The 20,587-nt window shown below is 46.8% G+C and overlaps 1 protein-coding gene across 1 annotated transcript in view; it reads left to right on the plus strand.

Annotated features, from left to right (window-relative positions):
• UBE2D4 (ubiquitin conjugating enzyme E2 D4) overlaps nucleotides 1-17,599 on the plus strand; it is a 309,227-nt gene extending 291,628 nt beyond the window's left edge. The window contains 1 exon segment of the mRNA XM_078666739.1: nucleotides 15,799-17,599. Coding sequence (XP_078522865.1) covers nucleotides 15,799-15,844 — 46 coding nt within the window. The 3' untranslated portion in view covers nucleotides 15,845-17,599.
• Nucleotides 17,600-20,587: the final 2,988 nt, after the last annotated feature.

Raw genomic sequence — 20,587 nt, forward strand, 5'->3', positions numbered from 1 at the left:
ACGTTTGAGAGCTATGGGGATACGTTTCCGTGGAATGCTGCACATGGGGTAATTCAAAAGGTGAGGAATCCACAGGCAGATACTGTATCCACCAGAAAAAAAAGCGTTACCCAAGTTAAGTAACTTGTTTATTTATGCTTTTCTCTGGCAGGAGCACAGATGGAAGGATGGCAGTCATTAACCTGATTAGCTTGCATGAATCTTTAGGTCTGGCTTGACAATGCAATGGTCACCTTACTTCCTTACTTGTTAACCTACACCACTATTATTCTACAGTTTTTTTCTTTCACGCAAATACAAATTCATTCCAATGCTATTTACTTATGCTTCAACTTATCATGCAACATTCCTTTAAAGCAAGGCCTATTGGCATTGCCATTGCTTGTTTTACCCTTATTTGCTATTAGTCATTTGAGAGGTTTATGGTCCAGCTGGACCATAAACCCAGCTCCATAAAATCCATAAAATTAAAGACTGCTGTGACCGAAAAGTAATTCCTGTTTGAGAACAGTCCCCTCTGCTCTCTGAGTGGCCTACATCTGTAAATGAAAATAAAGTGATGTTTGCAGTGCATGGATTAATCTCAGCCACTGATAGTTTCTTGTGCTGCATTCCAGTTCATAATTGCCCCACACTCACTACTACTGGACTCAAGCTGTACCTAAATGATTAGACCTAAATAGTTCAGAACGCGTCTGAAGTTGCATGTGATCCCATCTAGCGGGGAGCTAGCCAAACATTTTCATCTTGACCTTTCTACTGGAGCAAAACCTAGTCTGCTTTGCATATGAGTGGCCCCTGTCGAGAGCAGCATATGGAGCAACAAACAGATTGGCTGTAATATGGCCCTTCTTAATTACCAGTATTTGAGATAAATTCAAGCATTGAACCTATCACGTTTTTGCTTTCTACCTCTGATGAAGACAGTTAGATGCTCCTTCCAATCTGATTTGACTTCTCCAACTCCCTTGCATTCACCTATAAAGGGCTGATCATACAAGGACATTCTGTAGGGGTTTATGCTGGTCTTTAAAGGCCTTCTGATACTGCCAGTCCAGATAATCTTAATGAACTGTATCTTTAGCGGCAAACTTTTAAGGGGGCTACTAGGTCCCCTGTAAAATACAAGGGTGTTTTCATATGGATTGTGGTAGTTCATCCCTGCCTGGACTTTAACTTCCAGAGTTTGAATCTTCCCTCTATCCACCTGCCGACAAGATAGGCATTGGACTAGTTTATTACTTGGTTGCTTTCATGGTCAGATTGGCCCACCTTAATACAGCCAACAACCTTTGGAGGAATGGGGGGCAGGATTTCTGGTGCTACTACTTTTGTAGTGCCGTAAACAGCAATATCATCTAGGTAGGCCAGACACACGGTCTCTGGGCCCTTCAGAACACGGTTTGATTTGCTGTTTAATTTGTTGAGTTCTACGTATGCCTTCTAAGTTTCTAAACTTTCCTGGAGTGCTCTTTACCCCAAAGTAAACTAGTAGATTTTTGGCTGTGGAGAAGTCTTCACCTTTATTCAGGTGTCAGGGTGGTTTGCCAATAGTCACTGTTCAAATCAAGTGTCGACCTTTCCTGCATCTAATGTATTATTGAGCCTGAAAATAGGATTTAGCATTTGCCTTTTTGACTCTTAGAATGCTGTAGTCTACCAGGTGTCAGAGAAAATAGGTATTTTTATTTATTTAACCCAGCTGTTTAAATTTCACAGTCTGTGGCCAGCTTTCTCACCCTTGGGTTTCACGCTGCTCCTCTTACAATGCCTTTGTTTACTTTCGCTTCATATGTAATTGTAAATTGAATTTATATAGCGCTTACTTCTGACGAGGTGATGAAGCACGTTGTAGCAAGTAGCAAGCTACTCTGGAACACAAGATTATAGGTTAATAGTAATTAGTTATTTTTGTTTTCTTTGTGCTTTAGTTGTCTTATAATTGTGCTCTTGATTTCTTGTGTTTTAGTAGATTTGAGCAGGGATAGAATGATGGGTATGGATTTGAAAGTGGAAGTAGTAAGTTATGTTTTTTTGTAAATAGTGGTTGTGTTTGCCAGTTATCTGGGTGACCTCTAAAGAACGGAGGCCAATGTTTGAGAAAGATGTTTTGGGGGTTTATAGTAGTCGGAAAGGTTTGGGATGAGTCATAGAGGGGAGGGATGGAACACAGGTTGAAAGGAGAAAACCTGAAAGTAACGTATACATGCATAGATATATTATGCATGTGACATTTGTTAAGGTTGTATTGACTTGAGAAAACTACTCTTTACAGTTTAGTTTGAAAGCATGACACCTTGGGGTAAATTAACTCATCTCCTTGAAATTTTACTGCTCTTCGCGCAATGTGCACAACATCGATAAACGTGCATACAGTTTATCAACGTGCATAAACATTTCCTTTACTTTAAGGAAAATAAGTCATTTGCTGTTGATTGATTTTTTGGATTGGACTTTTTGTTCAGATGTACTATAGGAACAATTTGTTAATTCCTTTCCCATTTGAATGCATTTTCGATCAATTTTAAAGGTTGATTTGTACCCTATGAACTTATGAAGAAAAATATATATAAAAGAAATATCTTTTTGGTACAAAAGATTACCCGTGTTGCTTTTTTGCTTTATTGCTCTTCTTTGTCTGATAGTTAGACAAACAATACAATCTGAAAGAAACAGGTTAGTATTAGATTCCTTACCTTAGAATATCCCCAGGCGTCAGTCTGGATCCGGAAACTTTTGCGTAGCAGTACCCCTGCGCGTCGGTAGGCGTCATCTGCAGGCGTCCCCTGCGGCTCCGCGCCGTGATGACGTCGCTGGAGTATATAGACGCCACCTCCGCGCGCTGACGTCAGTTCTTCTTTTTTCCGCGCCAGTTAGCGCAGATCCGAAGAGCAGTACTCCGGTCTTTGACCAAGTTTTTTGATAACTCTAACCCTTTCGGTGCCAGTAGGATGCCCGGTTTTAAAAGTTGTGACGGGTGCGACCGCCTGATGTCGGTCACCGACCATCATCGACTCTGCCTCCGGTGCCTGGGAGCGGACCACGACGTCGAGTCCTGCGTCGACTGCCGGGCCTTGACGAGTAAGGCTAGGCGGGAGCGGTCCCGCAAGCTGCTCGAGCTCCGGATGTCGGCCCCGTGTCAAGAGCGGTCCCGGTCCGGCCGACGCTACCTGCTCCATACCCGTCGGTCCCTGGGCAAGGCGCGTCGCGCGAGGAGATAGAGGAGTTCCTCATGGCCATGAGGGCGCTGTCTCCTCCGACGGGGCCTACGGCGCCTGCGGGCCCGGTGGTCCCGTCCGGGGGCCCGAGCGGTTCGGGTGCTCCTGCCCCGGCACCGTCGGGTGCTCCGGCCCCGGCGCCGCCGTCGGCTCCGGCCCCGGCGCCGGCTCCGGCCCCGGCGCCGCTGGGCCCTTCAGGGTCGTCGCCGGCTGGTCACCCGGCCTCTCCGGCGCCGATTCCATTGGGGCAACCCGTGGTGCCGCCTCCGCGCGGCGCCGTGACTCCGACGCCGGTTCCGGCTGGCGTCGGGGCTCCGGCGCCGGCTCCGGGCGGCGCCACCCCCATTCCCTCTCCAATTCCGGACGCGGAGTCGGACTGGCGTCGTCCGACGCAGAGTCCGGCGCCGATGGGGCCCATTGGCCCCGAGGAGCCGGTCTACATCGTTGAATCCGAGTATGGTGATGATGAAGATTATGGCGAGGGTTGGGAGGGGTCTGAGGACCCTCTGTCACGCGAGTGTCAGTACGACGTGGACTGGACAGGTGACTTGGGTGATGCCAGTGGTCTGGACGAATCTCCTAACCCTGGTTTTGTCTCGCCTCCCACTGTGGCGTCGGAGGCTGGGGCTGCCTACTCTGTGGTGCTGATGAGGGCTGCCAAGGCCTTGAGCCTTGAGCTCCCCATCGCAAAAGTGAAGCCTAACATCCTCACCGAGGTCTTCAAACCGCAGTCATGCCCACAGGAGCCTCTGCTGCCGTTTAATGAAGCCTTGACGGACGTTCTGTTGGGCTCGTGGTCCAGGCCCGCTTCAGGTTCGCCTGTTGATAGGAACGTTGCCAGGCGCCACCGTCCGTGTCCGGACGACCCTAAGTTCCTGTCCACCCATCCCACCCCTGAGAGTCTGGTGATCCAGGCCTCAACATCCCAATCCGCATTCCCGTCGGCCCCGCCCGACCGGGAAATCTAAGAAGTACGACCAGTATGGCAAGAAGGTCTTCTCGTCCCTGAGTGCGGGACTGCGGTCTTGCAATACCGCATGCCTCTTGGGCCGCTACACCCACTCTCTTTGGGATACGGTCGCGGAGTGTCTGCCGCAATGCCCGCAGGAGGTACGGGACAAGCTCGGCCAGGCTATGGTTGAGGGCCGAGACGCGGCGAGGTATTCCATCAGGTGTGGTCTTGATACGACCGACTCGCTGGGCAGAGCGATGTCCACGACGCCTGGTTGAGATCCGCCAATTTTTCGCCGGATGTCCAGAATGCCTTGATGGACATGCCGTTCGATGGCAGTCGCCTGTTTGGCGACAAAGCGGACAACGCGCTTGAGCGCTTCAAGGACTCCAGGGTCACGGCCAAGTCCTTGGGTCTCTCGACCCAGCGCCAGCAAACTGGTTCGTTTCGCTCCTTTCGTGGCCACGGAAGGGGCGGTCCCACACGTGCTGCCAGCCACGCACCGCAGAACACTTCTCAACGCGGTGGCGGTCGGGGACAGCGGCGAGGTCAGGCCACACCTCCCCCCGCAGCAGCCTCCAAATCCTCCTAGTCCGAGCTTTCAGGCCCATGTGACGCCAGTGGGTGGCAGGGTTCGCCATCACCACTCCCGCTGGCGCACTATCACATCGGACAGGTGGGTGCTGCAGCTCGTCCGAAGGGGCTACTCCCTCCCCTTCGAGACCACTCCTCCAGCCATGCCACCGCAGAACCACCGTGTGTCGGGGGACCACTTGACACTTCTGCAGGAGGAAGTTACGGCCCTCTTGGCCAAGGGGGCCATCGAGCGCGTTCCTGGGCCAGAAGTAGGGTGTGGTTGCTATTCCCACTACTTTCTGGTACCCAAGAAGGACAAGGGGAGCCTGCGTCCTATCTTGGATCTACGGAACGTCAACGGCTTCCTCCGGAAGGAGAAGTTCAAGATGTTGACTATGGCTCAGGTCTTGGCTGCTCTAGACCCACTAGACTGGATGGTAGCGTTGGACTTGCAGGATGCGTATTTTCACATCCCCGTCCTGCCGGCGTTACCTGCGGTTCACGGTAGGCCACGAGCACTTTCAGTTTATCGTGCTCCCATTCGGCCTTACCAGCGCCCCACGGGTGTTCACGAAGGTGATGGCGGTGGTCGCAGCTCATCTGCGCCGGTTAGGGGTTTCAGTCTTCCCCTACCTCGACGACTGGTTGTTGAAGGCGGGCTCGCCCCAGACAGTCGTCCACCACCTCCAGATGATGGCAGACCTCCTGCACGAGCTGGGGTTTTCCATCAACGTGCCGAAATCACACCTGTGCCCCTCTCAAAAGCTCCTTTTCATCGGAGCGGTTCTCGACTCGGCGCAGTTTCGGGTTTATCCTCCGGAACGGCGGGTCTGGGATATTCAGGCTTTGATTCCCATCTTTCAGCCGTTATCCCGGGTCTCGGTCAGGTTGACGCTGCGGCTTCTGGGACTGATGGCCTCCTGCATCCTTCTGGTGCATCACGCCAGGTGGCGGATGCGGGCTCTGCAGTGGGACCTGAAGTTTCAGGGGGCCCAGCATCAGGGCAACCTATCCGACCACGTCCTGATCTCGGAGGGCACTGCGAGACAGTTGCAGTGGTGGCTTACGGACCGCGATTGGGTCAGGGGCAGATCCCTCTCCCTTCCCCAACCGGAGCACGTAGTTGTGACGGACGCGTCCCTCCAGGGCTGGGGAGGCCACTTGGGAGAGGCGGAGATCAGAGGCATCTGGTCTCCGGCGGGGTCCCGGCTCCATATCAACATGTTGGAGCTGCGGGCGATTCGCCTAGCACTGAAGGCATTCCTCCCCTTTGTCAACGGGAGTGTGGTGCAGGTGTTCACGGACAACACCACCGCCATGTGGTACTGCAACAAGCAGGGCGGAGTGGGGTCGTGGACCCTTTGCCAGGAGGCTCTGCGCCTCTGGCAATGGCTGGAACGTCAGGGCGTGACTCTGACGGTTCAACACCTGGCAGGTTCTCTGAACGCCAGGGCGGACGGATCACGAATGGCGTCTGAACTCTGACGTGGCGAAAGGCCTCTTTCTGCAATGGGGAGAGCCTTGGTTAGATCTATTCGCCACAGAAGAGAACGCGCAATGTCATCAGTTTTGCGCGTTGGAGTTTCCAAGACGGCACTCGCTCGGCGACGCCTTTCGGCGCGAGTGGAGCTGCGGTCTGTTGTACGCCTTTCCGCCTATACCACTTCTGCCCAGAGTGCTGAAGAAGATCAGGCGCGACCAGGCTCAAGTTATCCTTGTGGCTCCGGACTGGGCTCGATGGTACTGGTATCCCGAGCTACTCAGCATGTCAGTCGGTCCCTCGATCCGCCTGCCCCTTCAGGAGGACCTTCTGTCGCAGCAGCAGGGGACGGTCCTCCACCCGAACCTGTCCAGTCTCCACCTCCATGCTTGGAGATTAAGCGGCGACAGTTGAGGCCATTTGACTTGCCTCCTGAAGTCTGTGATGTGATTCTGGCAGCCAGGCGTCCCTCCACAAAGTCGGTATACGCCTGCCGGTGGAACAGATTTGTGGCATGGTGCACAGCAAAGGCTGTGGATCCCCTTTCTGCCCCTCTCTCCGAGGTTCTCCTCTTTCTTCTCTCTCTGGCCCAGCAGGGCTCTGCTCTGGGCACTATCAAGGGCTACCTTTCTGCCCTTTCCGCCTTCTTACGGCTACCTGATCAGCCATCTTTGTTCAAGTCCCCTATTGTACTGAGATTCTTGAAGGGCATCACGCACATGTATCCACCTGTTCCGTTCGTGATGCCTCAGTGGGACTTGAACCTGGTTCTGACTTTCTTGATGTGCGCTCCCTTTGAGCCGCTTCATTCCTGTCCTCTCCGTCTTCTCACTTTAAAGACGGCCTTCCTGGTTGCCATCACCTCTGCCAGGAGAGTGAGTGAGCTCCAGGCTCTTTCTGTGAAACCTCCTTACTTGTCCGTTCATCCTGACAAGGTGGTTCTTAGAACTAGACCTTCTTTCCTGCCCAAAGTAGTTTCTGCTTTTCACATCGGGCAGTCCATCACCTTACCCTCCTTCTTCCCGCCTCCGCATCCTTCAAAAGATGAAGAGCGGCTCCATCGTCTGGACCCAAAACGTGCGCTTTCGTTTTATATGGATCGCACACGCCAGTTCCGGGTGGATGACCAACTATTTGTTGGCTACGTGGGTGAGAAGAAGGGAAGGGCGGTACAGAAACGAACCATCTCTCGGTGGGTCGTCCTGTGCATCAAAGCATGCTACTCTTTGGCTCGGAAGGAGCCTCCTGTTGGGCTGAGGGCCCATTCCACTCGGGCCACGGCGGCTACTACCGCCCTGGGCCGGGGAGTCCCTTTGCAGGACATTTGCCAGGCGGCTACGTGGGCCTCGCTGCACACCTTTGCGAGGCATTACTGCCTGGACAATCAAGTCCGGAGGGACGGCTTCTTTGGCCGTTCGGTCCTCCAGGATTTTCTGGTGTAGGATTGTATTGGTTCGCAGACCCACCACCGGGGTTGGTATTGCTGGGGTATCTATTCTAAGGTAAGGAATCTAATACTAACCTGTTTCTTTCAGATGAACAAGTTACTTACCTTCGGTAACGATATATCTGTAAGAAACAGTAGTTAGTATTAGATTCCTTACCGCCCCACCCATCCTCCCCGTTCTGCGAACTGATACCTAGGGTTAAGGACATCCCTTTCAGGGCCCTAGTTTCACATGGCACCAGTGTTAGTTCTCACATGGCTCTGCGTGTTCTGGCGCGGAAAGCTGTGTGCAAAGAACTGACGTCAGCGCGCGGAGGCGGCGTCTATATACTCCAGCGACGTCATCACGGCGCACGACGCCGACGACGCGGAGCCGCAGGGGACGCCTGCAGACGACGCCTACCGACGCGCAGGGGTACTGCTACGCAAAAGTTTCCGGATCCAGACTGACGCCTGGGGATATTCTAAGGTAAGGAATCTAATACTAACTACTGTTTCTTACAGATATATCGTTACCGAAGGTAAGTAACTTGTTCGTCGTGAACAGATACCAATTGTGTTGCAACAGACTCACTAGCATAAATAAGATCAAAGTCTGATATCTGTAAAATATTTCTCTAAACAAATTCCCTTGCTGGCACTCTTTTCAATTCATAGTATCTGCACAAGCCCGCAAGGGTCTATTGGGTTACCCATTGGTTTTTTATTTTGTTCTTGTTATCAGCAGGAACTTCATGATTTTAGGTCTTGCCTAGAGACACCTTTAGATGTTAAAGCAGTCCTCGTGTAGTTAAATTAAAATAAGAAGAAAATACACACATGCATAGACGGTATTTGGATCTGAACTCTTACTCCATAGGTCTCTAGCGGTCATTCACAGTTTGCATCCGCCCACAACAGCATGGAGAAATGGATCAGCCCGTTTCAGCCATTGTATTGTATTGTAGTATTTTTATAGCTCTTAATAACCCCTATTGGGGGACTAAAGCTCTTACCCCCACACAACTTCTGCATCTTCAAGGATGTGTAGTTGGAAAAGTGTTCTTTTTTTCAACCTAGATGGGACGTGTTTTTGTGTTGTGTGTGAAGAACTAGAGAGGTGCTGTTATTTTGGTACAGAGAGTATAAAGATAATGGAGTAAATGATGTTTGAGAGACGTGCCAGCTAAAAATATGATGGCTGGTTGCACCAATTAGTTCTACAAATTCTTAGAAGTTGTGACTTTCTTTCTGGTCTCTTTCTACGCTGCTTGCAGCAGAAGCGTATCTACTTGAGTTAAGGTGGTGCAGCACGATAAGCCAATTATAGGAGAGCCACCTCGATAACTTAAGGTACTGTTCTCTAATGTATGGGAAGGGTAGAGACCAGGAGGTTCAGAATGCATCTAAATCTGCAAGTATGAACTAGTAATACAGTTGTCAGTTTTACCAGCCGGGTGGTGGCTCTTGGGTACTATGAGTAGCCACCCACTTACTTCTCAGCTGTTTACTAACGGGACTCCTCTTCTGCTGGAGAACCGGTAGTCCCGGAGAAGCTGATACTAGCAATCTGCAGAAGCAGGAATCCAAGTGAAGCTGATGGTAATGCACAGAAGCTATAATATCAGAATTTTAGGTGTGGCTGTAGTGACCCAGTGGAGCTGGTAGTGAGTTTCCTGTAGAGTTATGATCCCACAAAGCTGATACTAGATATGGGTAAATATCTACACTAGAACCCTGACTCCGCATATGAACTGTAACTTTTGCAGTATCCCAACCTGGGCTCACACTAGCTGTTTGTCATCATTGACTCATTGACCTCCTCCCGATTTGCAGTGAGTATTTACAGCATTTGTATTGCTTGGATGTCATATTTTTGTCTTGCTTAACCAATTGTAAAGTGCTCTGATACCCTCCTAGGGTCAAGTCCGCGCTATATAAAACTTTATAAATGAATAAATATAAAGCTTAGACCGGTGACGAGGAACTGAAGTGCTTTGGAAAGGGTTGCACACTATTATGTAGGAGCACAGTGTTGGTGATGTTGTCAAACGTAAGGGTTATCACTGGTCATACTGTTTCCACTCATTACCATGCATTTCCTGATCTTTTCATACTTACTGCATTATTGTACAGATTCCTTATTAAAGTTACTTTCATCTGCTGAAGTTATTGGGATTCTTCAAACCACTGGTAATATTGTCACGCTTAAGATACCAGTTATGCCGTCAAGAAGATGCTTTTCTATGTAGGAACATATAACTGATATGTACAAATCCTATTCAGAGTACTTTTTTGTAAAAGAAACTCCAAAAATAAGTGATCACGTGTCAATTTGCGGGGTGGGGGGGGGGAGAAGAGTGTGGAAGTTCTGACTGGAAGTTGGGGCTACCTTCAGACGCTGCTTTCGTTTTCTGCAGACTTGATAGCAACTGATACACCAAAAATGGAACAAGAACAACCTACTCGGAATGAAAAACAATTTTTTAAATATTTTTATTGAACTTTTTATAGAGTTGAAAACTATCACCAGACTGCATCAGTCACAAATGACATTAGGATACGTACCTAGAATGAACACGTTTGTGGAGAAATTAAATAATAGAGGTTACAGCAGTTACAAAAATCAACAGATCAACTAATCAGAAATACACAAAATAGGCCAAAGTTGTTTGAAGCGTTCAAGTCCGTTTGCCCTGCTTGTACTAGAAATACCCAGTTCTAGTTCGAAAATCTGGCAGAATAGAACCCACCACTCAGACTTCGTAGGCACTATGGAGTTAATCCAAGATCTTGAAATGCATAGTCGGGCAGTAGTAATTGCAATTGACATGACCGCAGTCTATCTAGGGCCACAGTCCGGTTTGTATGTCAGCATATCTTTAACAGTCACCTGGAAATCGAGTACCCCCCCCCCCCCCCCCCCTACAAGAGCCGAGTAGTTGATTCAGGCTAGACTCGAAGTCCTCCCCCTTGCTGGTAGAGTCCTAAATAGGAGGGTTTTTTTTCTCAGTTCTTCGGTTGGAGAGCTGGAACGAACACAGGGAGTCATTAAAATCCCTAAATTTTTAGGTAGCGCATGCACTGCTCTGAGAGGCATGCTGTATTGAGGTAGGGACTTGAAGTTATGTTAGTTTTTTTTTATAGCGCTAAATCACAAACATGTCTCTAAGCGCTTCTAGAGAGAGAAAAGCAAAGCCTGTAGGCTGTCAATGGTAGCGGAGGGAAAGGATAGTCAAACGGTATTCAAGGCCTTCTTAAAGAGGACGGTCTTGAGTTTCTTCCTGAAAGGGAGAAGTGTTGGTTCCATACGAAGGTAGTCAGGCAGCTGATTCCAAAACTGTGGAAGAAGGACAGAGAATGCTCTGCCCCCTTTGGAAACAGTTTCGCAACGTGGGATAGACAGGTGGCGGGCCTGTGAGGATCTCAGTGTACGGCCTGGAACATAGTTCTTGAGACGGTCTTTAATATATGTAGGGGCATTTCCATAGATTGCTGTACACATTCTCACGGTCATATACTTGACCAGGTCTGGTCCCTCAATCTCCCTGTTTCCTTGGTGTCTGTATCCCCCTGTCCTTGGTCCGATCATGCCTTTATTTCCTTTTCCATCTCTCTCAACTCGGTGTCCAAGGTTCCACATGCCAAAAACACCTGGGCGCGGAATTGGAACCGAGTTGATCTTCTCTCCTTGAACTCCCTGCTTCGGAATTCCTGTCCGACCCTTTCTGATCTTTTATCCAACTCTCAAGCCATTGCTATTAATACCTGGCTGGCTGGAGGTTGTGATTCGGTCGCTCCTCTACGCCGTATTTCCACCCGTCGACCCAAGGACTCCAACAGGTGGTTCACTGACCACCTAAAAGATCTAAAACTGACCGTACGGCAAGCAGAGAGGCAATGGAGAAGAAATTACTGCCCCTCATTAAAATCTCACTATCTAACATCTCTTACGGAGTACAAAAAAGCTATTATAGCTGCCAAAACCATCTATTTTTCAACAAAAATAATGACAGCAGAAAATAAACCTAGGGAGATTTTTGGCATAGTGAACGACCTAGCTTTCTCCAATAGAGTCTCACCCCAAATCCCCCCTACCCAGCTCCTTTGTGATCAATTAAATACTTATTTTTTGGATAAAATTGTAACCATCAAAGCCAACATCCCCCTCCCCTCCTCTACCTTTGTTGATCCTTTCCCCCCCCCCCCCCCCCCCCCCACTGTTCAAAGCTATCTTAATGTCATTCCCCCCATTACTGAGGAAGCATTCTTAGTGATACTCTTGAAAGTTAAATCGGGTTCTCCGGCAGATATCTGTCCGGCAAGAATCCTACAACAGATTTACTCTGCCTGTCCCCAGCCCCCCATCACTTTCCTCAATAGCTCTCTTACTCAGGGAGTGGTGATTCCCGCTCTTAAATCAGCCACAATAGTGCCCATTTTAAAGAAGCCCGGCGCTGACCCTTCTATCTCAGCAAACTACCGCCCCATCTCTTTGTTACCCTACCTGGGCAAGGTGCTTGAGCGCCATGTCACCTCGGTACTCAGCGCCCACGTAGAAGCAAATGGAGGCTTAGCTTCTCGCCAGGCCGGCTTCCGTCCCAGGCACTCTACCGAATCGGTCGTGGTGTCGGTCCTGGACAACCTCAGGGAGGGTATGGATCATGACAATCATCAGGCGCTGGTGCTCCTCGACCTCTCCGCCGCCTTTGACACGGTGGACCATACCATCCTACTTTCACGTGTCAGGGCGGCGGGAATAGAGGGCTCAGCCCTGGTCTGGCTTTCCTCCTTCCTGAGGGACCGCACCCAGGCGGTTCGGCTGGGGGATTTCACTACCACACCTCTACAAGTCACTTGTGGTGTCCCCCAGGGTTCTTCTCTTTCTCCCTTATTGTTTAACCTTTATATTTTTCCTCTAATCCTTGCACTTCAGCAGCTGGAGGTCACCGTGTACAATTACGCGGATGACCTCCAGCTCATCTTCAATCTTTCCTCCTCACCCCTCTCTATCTTAAACTTCCAATCTATTATGATTTTCATCAGGGACTGGATGAACCACAACCATCTCAAACTGAACCCGGATAAAACCGAGTTGGTTCTCACTGGTGGTTCTTCCAGTCCCTGGAATTCTCTTTTCTGGCCTTCCTCTTTTGGTACTTCCCCCACTCCTTCTTCCACAGTCAAAACCCTGGGTGTCAAAATGAATAACCAACTCACTCTACACTCACAAATCAGTTCAGTTGTTTCCTCCTGTTTTCTCACTCTTCGAACCATTCGCACTGTCTCCCGTTTCTTTTCCCCCCAAGAACTTAAGTTGATCATGTCCACACTGGTGATTTCGCGGCTGGATTATGCCAATGCCATATACATCGGCATCCCTGCATACAGCCTGCGGAAGCTCCAGATGATCCAGAACCAAGCGGCCCGGTTGGTGTATGGTCTCCCCCGCTTTCACCATTCCACACCCCTCCTAAAGGAGCTTCATTGGCTCCCTGTTAAGGAACGCTCCCTTTTCAAAACCGGCTGTATGGTTTTTCAGGCTCGCCAGGGCACTGCCCCCGCTTTTATTTCCGCTCTGATCCACGATTATGTCCCGATCAGAGAGCTTCGCTCCTCCTCTAAATCCCTTTTGCAAATTCCACGTTTTAAGCGTAAAAAGTGGGGTGGAGCCAATTTTTCAACTTTGGCTCCCACTTTCTGGAACTCCCTCCCTGATCACCTACGCTTGGCCACACAATATTTATCTTTCCGTAAAGATTTAAAAAGGTTTCTGTTTCGACAGGCTTTTCCTTCGTAACCTGCCCATTTTCCTTTGCGCCTGGTTACTCTGCCCTCAGCTGCTGGACCCACTACTATAGCGCCAAGAAACCGTATGGTGAACGCTGCGCTCTACAAATGTTTTAAATTCCAAATTCCTATGGACAATACAAACGCCCTTAATTTTCGCTCTTTGTTTAATGGGGAGCCAGTGTAGCTTACATAGGAGGGGGGTGGCGTGAGCACTTCTGGGGAGCCTGAATATCATCCTGGCTGCGTCGTTCAGCACCACTTGTAGTTTATGGATGAGGTTTTGGGTGAGGCCGATGTAAACTGGCTGTTCAATAGTCAAAAGGTTTAGTAGTCCATCCATAGTACTGCCTGATTTCATTTTGTAACCTCCCATGGCGACACCCCCTGTTACATGTGTTGTTACTTGGTAGGCTTTAATTACAGCCTCCGAGCACTATTTTCTCAGATAGTTATGACCTGCCTGCTGTTGCAGACAAGGCACCTCTCTCAACGCTTTAAAAAAATAATTTATAGCACGCATTTGCAATGCAATAGGTCTTGCATTTGCGAGAGTTTGAGCTTTGGGCATTGTACATGACAACGCCTTATAGTTGTAGGTTTTAAAAACAACACAAATAAAAGGTATTGTCTATTACAATGCAATAGCTCAAACCCTTGTAAATGCGAGACCTATTGCATTGCAAATGCTTGTTTGTACTGGCATTGGTAAGGTGTAGGATGTTTTGAAATTCTGCCACTTTGCTTCCCGCCACTTTTGTATATGAAGCATTTCCACTAGGCCTGGGCAGTGAACTCCGCTCCATTCACTGAGTTTGCAGAGTTTTTTGCACTCTGCAGAGCTTGCGAGTGCAGAAAACTCCTCTCCGCGTAGTGCAGCAGAGTTTCCCGCTCGCGAATGGTAAGCTTGCGTGCGCAAGCTGCCGCTCGGGTACAATTTCTATCCGAGCTGCAGAAAGACCAGCGCGAACGGTACTCTGTGAAGTTTTTTTGTCACTTCGTGGAGTTCCACATAGCGTAACTCCACGAACTACGCCTAGGCTTGATTTTCAAACATAAGTAAACCAGTTCATTTACTACACTTCTGTGGAAACCAACGTTATATTTTTTTGTAAAAAATATTGGCTCTCGTTCATTGAATGACAGTATTATTTTTCCAGAACACGTGCACGTCTACCTAAATAGAAATGTACTTCTGTACCAGGGCTGGTGGCCCAGTTCTTTAATTTAATCTATGTGTGGCGGTTGCAACAACTTTCACATAAGTGCGCGCTCTATTTTAGTATGAAACAGTGACGTTTGAGTAAACGAACTACAGTGGCGAGTAGGTGCCAATCATACTTTTGATATGATGTACATATTCAATTGAAGTGAATGCTAAGGTCCTGTATCATTTCATTTCTAGGCCCCTGATGAAGGGTCTCGTTCATAGACCCGAAATGCATTGGGCGAACGAATAATGTGCAGATTTTGATTATCTGAAGAATACGCTGATACACTCTTATGACTGGAAATAAGGAAAAATATAATCCGAAAATAAAAATCAGAAATGTTTTGACAAAAAGTTTGTGACTTTACATCTTTGAAAAATTGGAAGAATTGGAGAAGAAACGTCACTGTTTCATACTAAAATAGAGCGCGCACTTATGTGAAAGTTGTTGCAACCGCCACACATAGATTAAATTGTTTGAAGGCACAATCAGGCATTGTGCGACAAGTGCCAGCGCCAACTAGAAAGAACGTAAAAAAGAAAGTTAATTGACCTTTTGGTTGTTGAAAAGAGTGCATAGGGATCAAAACGTTACTTATACCAGTTCTTTAATTTCCCATTGCTCTTTTTCTTTCGATTTTGTTATCCTTTGTCTTTAAACTGGTTTCATGTTACATTAAGTTACACACAGTCGTGCATCTTCTTTGAGCTAATAATTGCAGACATATGGCTCCCATGTTTAGTAAGCAACATGGTTTTATTTCTGTTTTTGAGGACTATGCTAAATAAAAAATAAATAAAACAATAAATAACATCGTACTGACTTCCCACGGTCAGACTTAATAGCTTTGCAAATGCTTGTTCAGTAGTGTTTTTGTGCTGCTTTGACTCCAAAAAATGTACTTCTCCAATCCCATGAACTGATAATCAAAGACTCGCAACTCTGATGTTTTTCATACTTGATACTATTGGTCCATTTTTGCAGCTTTGTCGTGTGTACTTTTTGAGAATTAAGTTAAGACAGCCATGTTACAGGGTCGCCAAAGAAGAGTTTTGAAGAAGGCAGTGAAAATGTAAAATTTGCATGACGTGGATAACACCTGTGCCTTCTGCTGTCCTGATTGGGTCTTGTTTTCTCTATTTCAGATACAACAGGCTAGCACGGGAATGGACACAGAAGTATGCAATGTAAACTGCTAAAAACATAACAAAAACACTTATCAAATTTTACGAACAGACAACGTTTGGGCACGAGGAGATATGGATAAAAGCCTCCTCTTCGGAAGGGAAACCTGAAACAAATACAAAAAAGCTAACTAGAGAGCCAGGATCGGAGTTCTGGCTGCCAATCCTTAATTTACAAGCCTAGTGCCATTTGCAAAGAATTTTATACAGCGGGATTCTGCGGAAGTCTGCATCAGGAGTGCTTTAGGTTTTGTGTTCACATCATCTGCACCTGTTTTGTGGGTTATGCTCGGTGGTTATTGTCACGTTTTTTAAGCCAACGTTGCTCAGGTTTGATTGGCAGCTGATTCTCAAGACCATTGAATCCTGAGCTGCTTCTCTGTACTGGAAGGGTGGACCTTGTAGTTGGACAACTAGCCTCATACAGGATCCATGGCGGTCTGCCTGTGCCAAGCAGTCACAGCCTTTGACAGTACCGGCACTGCCTGCTGTTTGAACTTCACCGAAGGAACTTAACGCCTTTCAGATTGAACATTCAACCCGTTGAATTACTTTAGGAGCCCAAGAATTTGTTTACTTTTCAGCAAGCTTCCTTGTGAGCCTTGAAGCTCATGAAGATAGTGGCCAATCTGTCCGTTGAGCTTACATATTCATCATAGAATGCGCTAGGCGATTCAGTGGACTCTGCCTCCACAGCTCACTATGGAGACTCGCTGAGTTCCCCACTCCCATTCTATTTATAACTTTATCACACAGCGTTTGTGCATGAGAAGCGATGCTGGAGCTTGTACTGTGTCCACAGTCGCCTTTCGCTTAGTGGTTGCGAGGTATCTTTATGCTGGGTCCCACTTTGAGATGGCGTTTCTTGCACCATCAAATTCCTCCTACAGGACCCCATGCCACCTTTGTAACTGGGCCTTCTCCTATGTGGTTATCTGCTTCAGATTCGCAAGCTTCGAATATTCCCTGCGCTGTTGGTTAAGACCTCAGTAGCAGCAAATTCTAAACTGGTTAATCTGATGATATCCACATTGAAGAAACTTGTTACAGGTAAGTAACTTCTTCCATTCTCCTCGCACTGCAAGGGGTACAGAATGACTGTGCTGGGTTGCCCTGTTGTTAGAGCGAGATGGAAGATTTAGTTGCCACAGAAGAACACTTTGGGAGGGGAGAATGGTGCTTTCCTACCTCTGCCATCAATTCATGATAGTGTTTTTGAATATTTCCCTCTGGAATGCACTGAAGATACAGCATGACTATTCTGAGAAATAGAAGTAGCACACATGAAGCTGTTCTCCTTGCGGACTAGTTTGAACCCCGTTTTCTTTCCTCCAAGATCGGAAGCCCATAAAAAGTAACCTGTGCCAGATTACTGTGTAGATGAAGTAGCTTTTACGTACTGTTCTATTTTTTTGTGTGTTTTATGTTTGTTTTCAGAGCTAATGTTCAGTAGTAGTAATCTGCAACTCCAATTGCTTTCCATTATTGATATTAACATGCGGTACATAAGCTCCTCATGCAGGCGCAGTAGCATTAAAAAAAATGATCTTTTCAGGAACTTTTTTTTGTTTTGACTACAACACTCTGTAAACTTTGCATAGACATGTCACCGGATGTGAAATGTGCATTCTGTTATTTTTGGCAGCTAACTACCCTGCAGTGGAGAGTCAAAATTCTATGGCAGCAGGTCCTTATTAAAAGAAAAAAACTGGTTTATCTATTATTTTTTCCATTATTAAAATACTTCTAATCATTGCATAAATGGCACGGTTCTCCTTTAGATATCTAGGAAATATTTCAATAGCCGACATCTTTACAGATTCGGTTTGTGGTGTTTCCTTCCAAGGATGAATGAAATGAGCATTGATGACCCAGTTGATAGAAATAATTATTACCTCATTTGTGTACCGCTGTTTTTAAGCACGGTCTAAAAGATGGCTGTAGTTGGTTACTCACTGGTAAGTGGGTTAACTTTGCTTGATTTCCTTTTCCTTTGCACACTTTTAGGAGCTCTATCCTTGCTTTATAATCTCTTGAATGAAGCAGTGTGTCTAGAAAGAGATACTCGACAAAGTTCATTTACAGCAAGGTCATAAAGACAGAGGTCTACAGGGAGCATCAGGTTAAAATGTACGCTGCATGTGCACAAACTGTCTGCCTTGGATCCTAGCCTAGCTTTCAAGAATCCTCTAATCGCCTCTTTTCAACTTGTTGCATATTTTAAGTGTAACTGCAGAAAGATTGTGCAAGCTGTGACATGGCTGACTCGCTTACCTAATTGTTTTTGATTTTTGTCTCAAAAGATCACCGTCTCATCCCTTCCGGCCACCTTCCTGAGCAAGCCAGAGCGGAGATGTACATGTTGACCCCTGTAAACCCACACAGGAAGAGTGATAGGTCTGCACTTTCCCTCACGGGCACTCTCGCTCAAACCACCAAAGCTCCCTTCCCTCTGAATCCCTGCCTTTTGTAATGTTAGGGCATTCCAAAAATGCCTGTTCTGCCATCCGAACTGTAGAGCTCAGTCAAGATGCCATCCAGTTCATACTTTCTAAATCCCTAGTTTATTCACAGATGAGTCTCTTTGATTTCTTTGGCCTAAAATATTGCTAGTTCCCAACTTTCTTTTCTCCTTACTCCTCCTACTTATTACGCAAATTGTATATTTATGCAGGGCAATCACTAGAATATCTGTCTATATCCTCGCCTCTCCTTTTTGAGTGCTGTCCGTAACATGGAAAAAGGGTTTTGACCTCAGGGATCCCGCTTGTGTAGCCTTGTCCAGAACTCTTTGATTTGATGTATTCCACAGTGGTTTTTCCTTGTATGTCTGTTTTCTTTTTTTTTTTTTTTTTTTTGTAAGGCTTCACACTAGAGACTGTGTATTAAACTTTCCACCGTTTTTCACTGGATTTTTTTCCTCGATTGTGAAAAGCAAGTTAGTCTTTTCAAAGTTCTGCTTTTGAGTTTTGTCAAAAGGAAAATAACCCCCCTTTCTTTTCCTGTCCTTTTAACTTCACTGAACCCTTTCCTTGCAATGGCAGAAGAAAAGATCAAGAAACTTAGGTGTCACTTGGTGTAAGTGGCTACTGACGCTGATATCTTGAGTGCTTTGATTGTCTGAAAATCCAAGGGCAGTTAAATATTTTAATTATGCCGCTCTGTATTATCCTCTACATTCACAACTATTTTGAACCACCCGCTGAGACTTACTTCTGAAATAGATGATATCACTTTAAATTTTGTGAGACCGCAACCCCTCCCGCAAACATCCAATTTTTGCATGAAGATTACCCCATTAATCACCCTACAACTGGAGAGGTATTAAGCAATTTTATTATAGCTGTAAATCTCATTAAATTACCTGAACACTAACAAAATTAGATACCTTAAAGTAGGTATGTGTTTAATAAACCTGGTACCAATGCTATAACTTTGACTGATATATTAGAACCTGCCAATGGCTGTCCGTTAAACTGATCACTCTCAATACTGTATAGCTACCATAAAAAAAGTGTTTATAAATAAATATATATAACTTTATCAGACAATCCTCACGTGCTAGAGTGTTGCTGTTGATGTGTTGTCACCCACTTGGCTCCTGGGTCTGTGTCAGGACAGACACTTTTGTGGTAAGCTGTACATTTTGTTAAAAGTGAAGCCAAATGGTTGGTGGGCTACAGGAAATAAGATGAGTCCACTTCAAGCATGCGGATTGTGTTTACACAGTAGCTACACATTTCTCCAAAAAAACATGCATCTTACCATTAACATGTCTGCCCTGACCAAGCCCCAGGCATACGGTGCAGTCCACAAAACACCGGAAAACAAAGAGGAACAAGTGGTAAGTGCCATTCCCTATCAGATTCGACACCTTCCTCAGAATATTGCTTAGAATGTTGAGTGATCTGTGGTTTGGTTTTCCTATCATTTGTTTCATAGGTAGCTCTTTTGTTATTTGATACTGAAGGGTGCTTCTAACATCCTATATGCTGTCACTTATGCCAATTCTCTGAGGCAGGTGTTTTTACTGTGGTGGTTAAATGTCTCCAGAAGATAGCCTCAATGTCTGCCAGCTTCGTCTTATCTCTCTTGGTTAAGAGCTGGAAAATGGTCTAAAATTACTTCTACAGGCTCTGACTTCAGTGGACGAAACCCAGTTACCTCTCTGCTGCTAGGTAACCCGAAAGGAGCACATTTGCCAGTTAGATTGCCTGCCTGGTTCCTTTGTCAGCACATCAGCCTACTCCATTGCCCAATAGGAATAAAGCACCATTCATACTAAGAATTCACTCTAAAGGCCTGAAGAGTTATAACACATTACTGTATTGAAATGAACAGCTGCAAGATACTCAAACTCTCCTTCATAGCACTGTCCTTTGAAAGAACGTCTTCTTTAAGTTTATCATCCTGTATGAGAGAAACCTCGATGTCCTAGAGAAAGCAACCCTCTTGTAATATTCAGAAGGTGTCACAGGACCCTGGACATGTGGACTCTCGTGGGTGCTGTCCCCCACACACCAAATTCTTTCTCAAACAATTTGTTTCTACCAGTGGCAAATACTATTTTAAGGCAGGGAAAACCAGTTGTCTTCAGCTGAAAAAATTATGCCACTGCAAGTATCACCACAATGACTCAATCCTTCTTCCACAACCATGGAACACGCTGGTGCATGGAAGCAGTACTAACTATTTCCCTTCTTGGCAGAGGATAACATGCAAAATGCTGCATGTTGTGCAGAATAGATCC

This window comes from Lissotriton helveticus, chromosome 11 (assembly GCF_964261635.1).
Source record: "Lissotriton helveticus chromosome 11, aLisHel1.1, whole genome shotgun sequence".
NCBI lineage: Eukaryota > Metazoa > Chordata > Amphibia > Caudata > Salamandridae > Lissotriton > Lissotriton helveticus.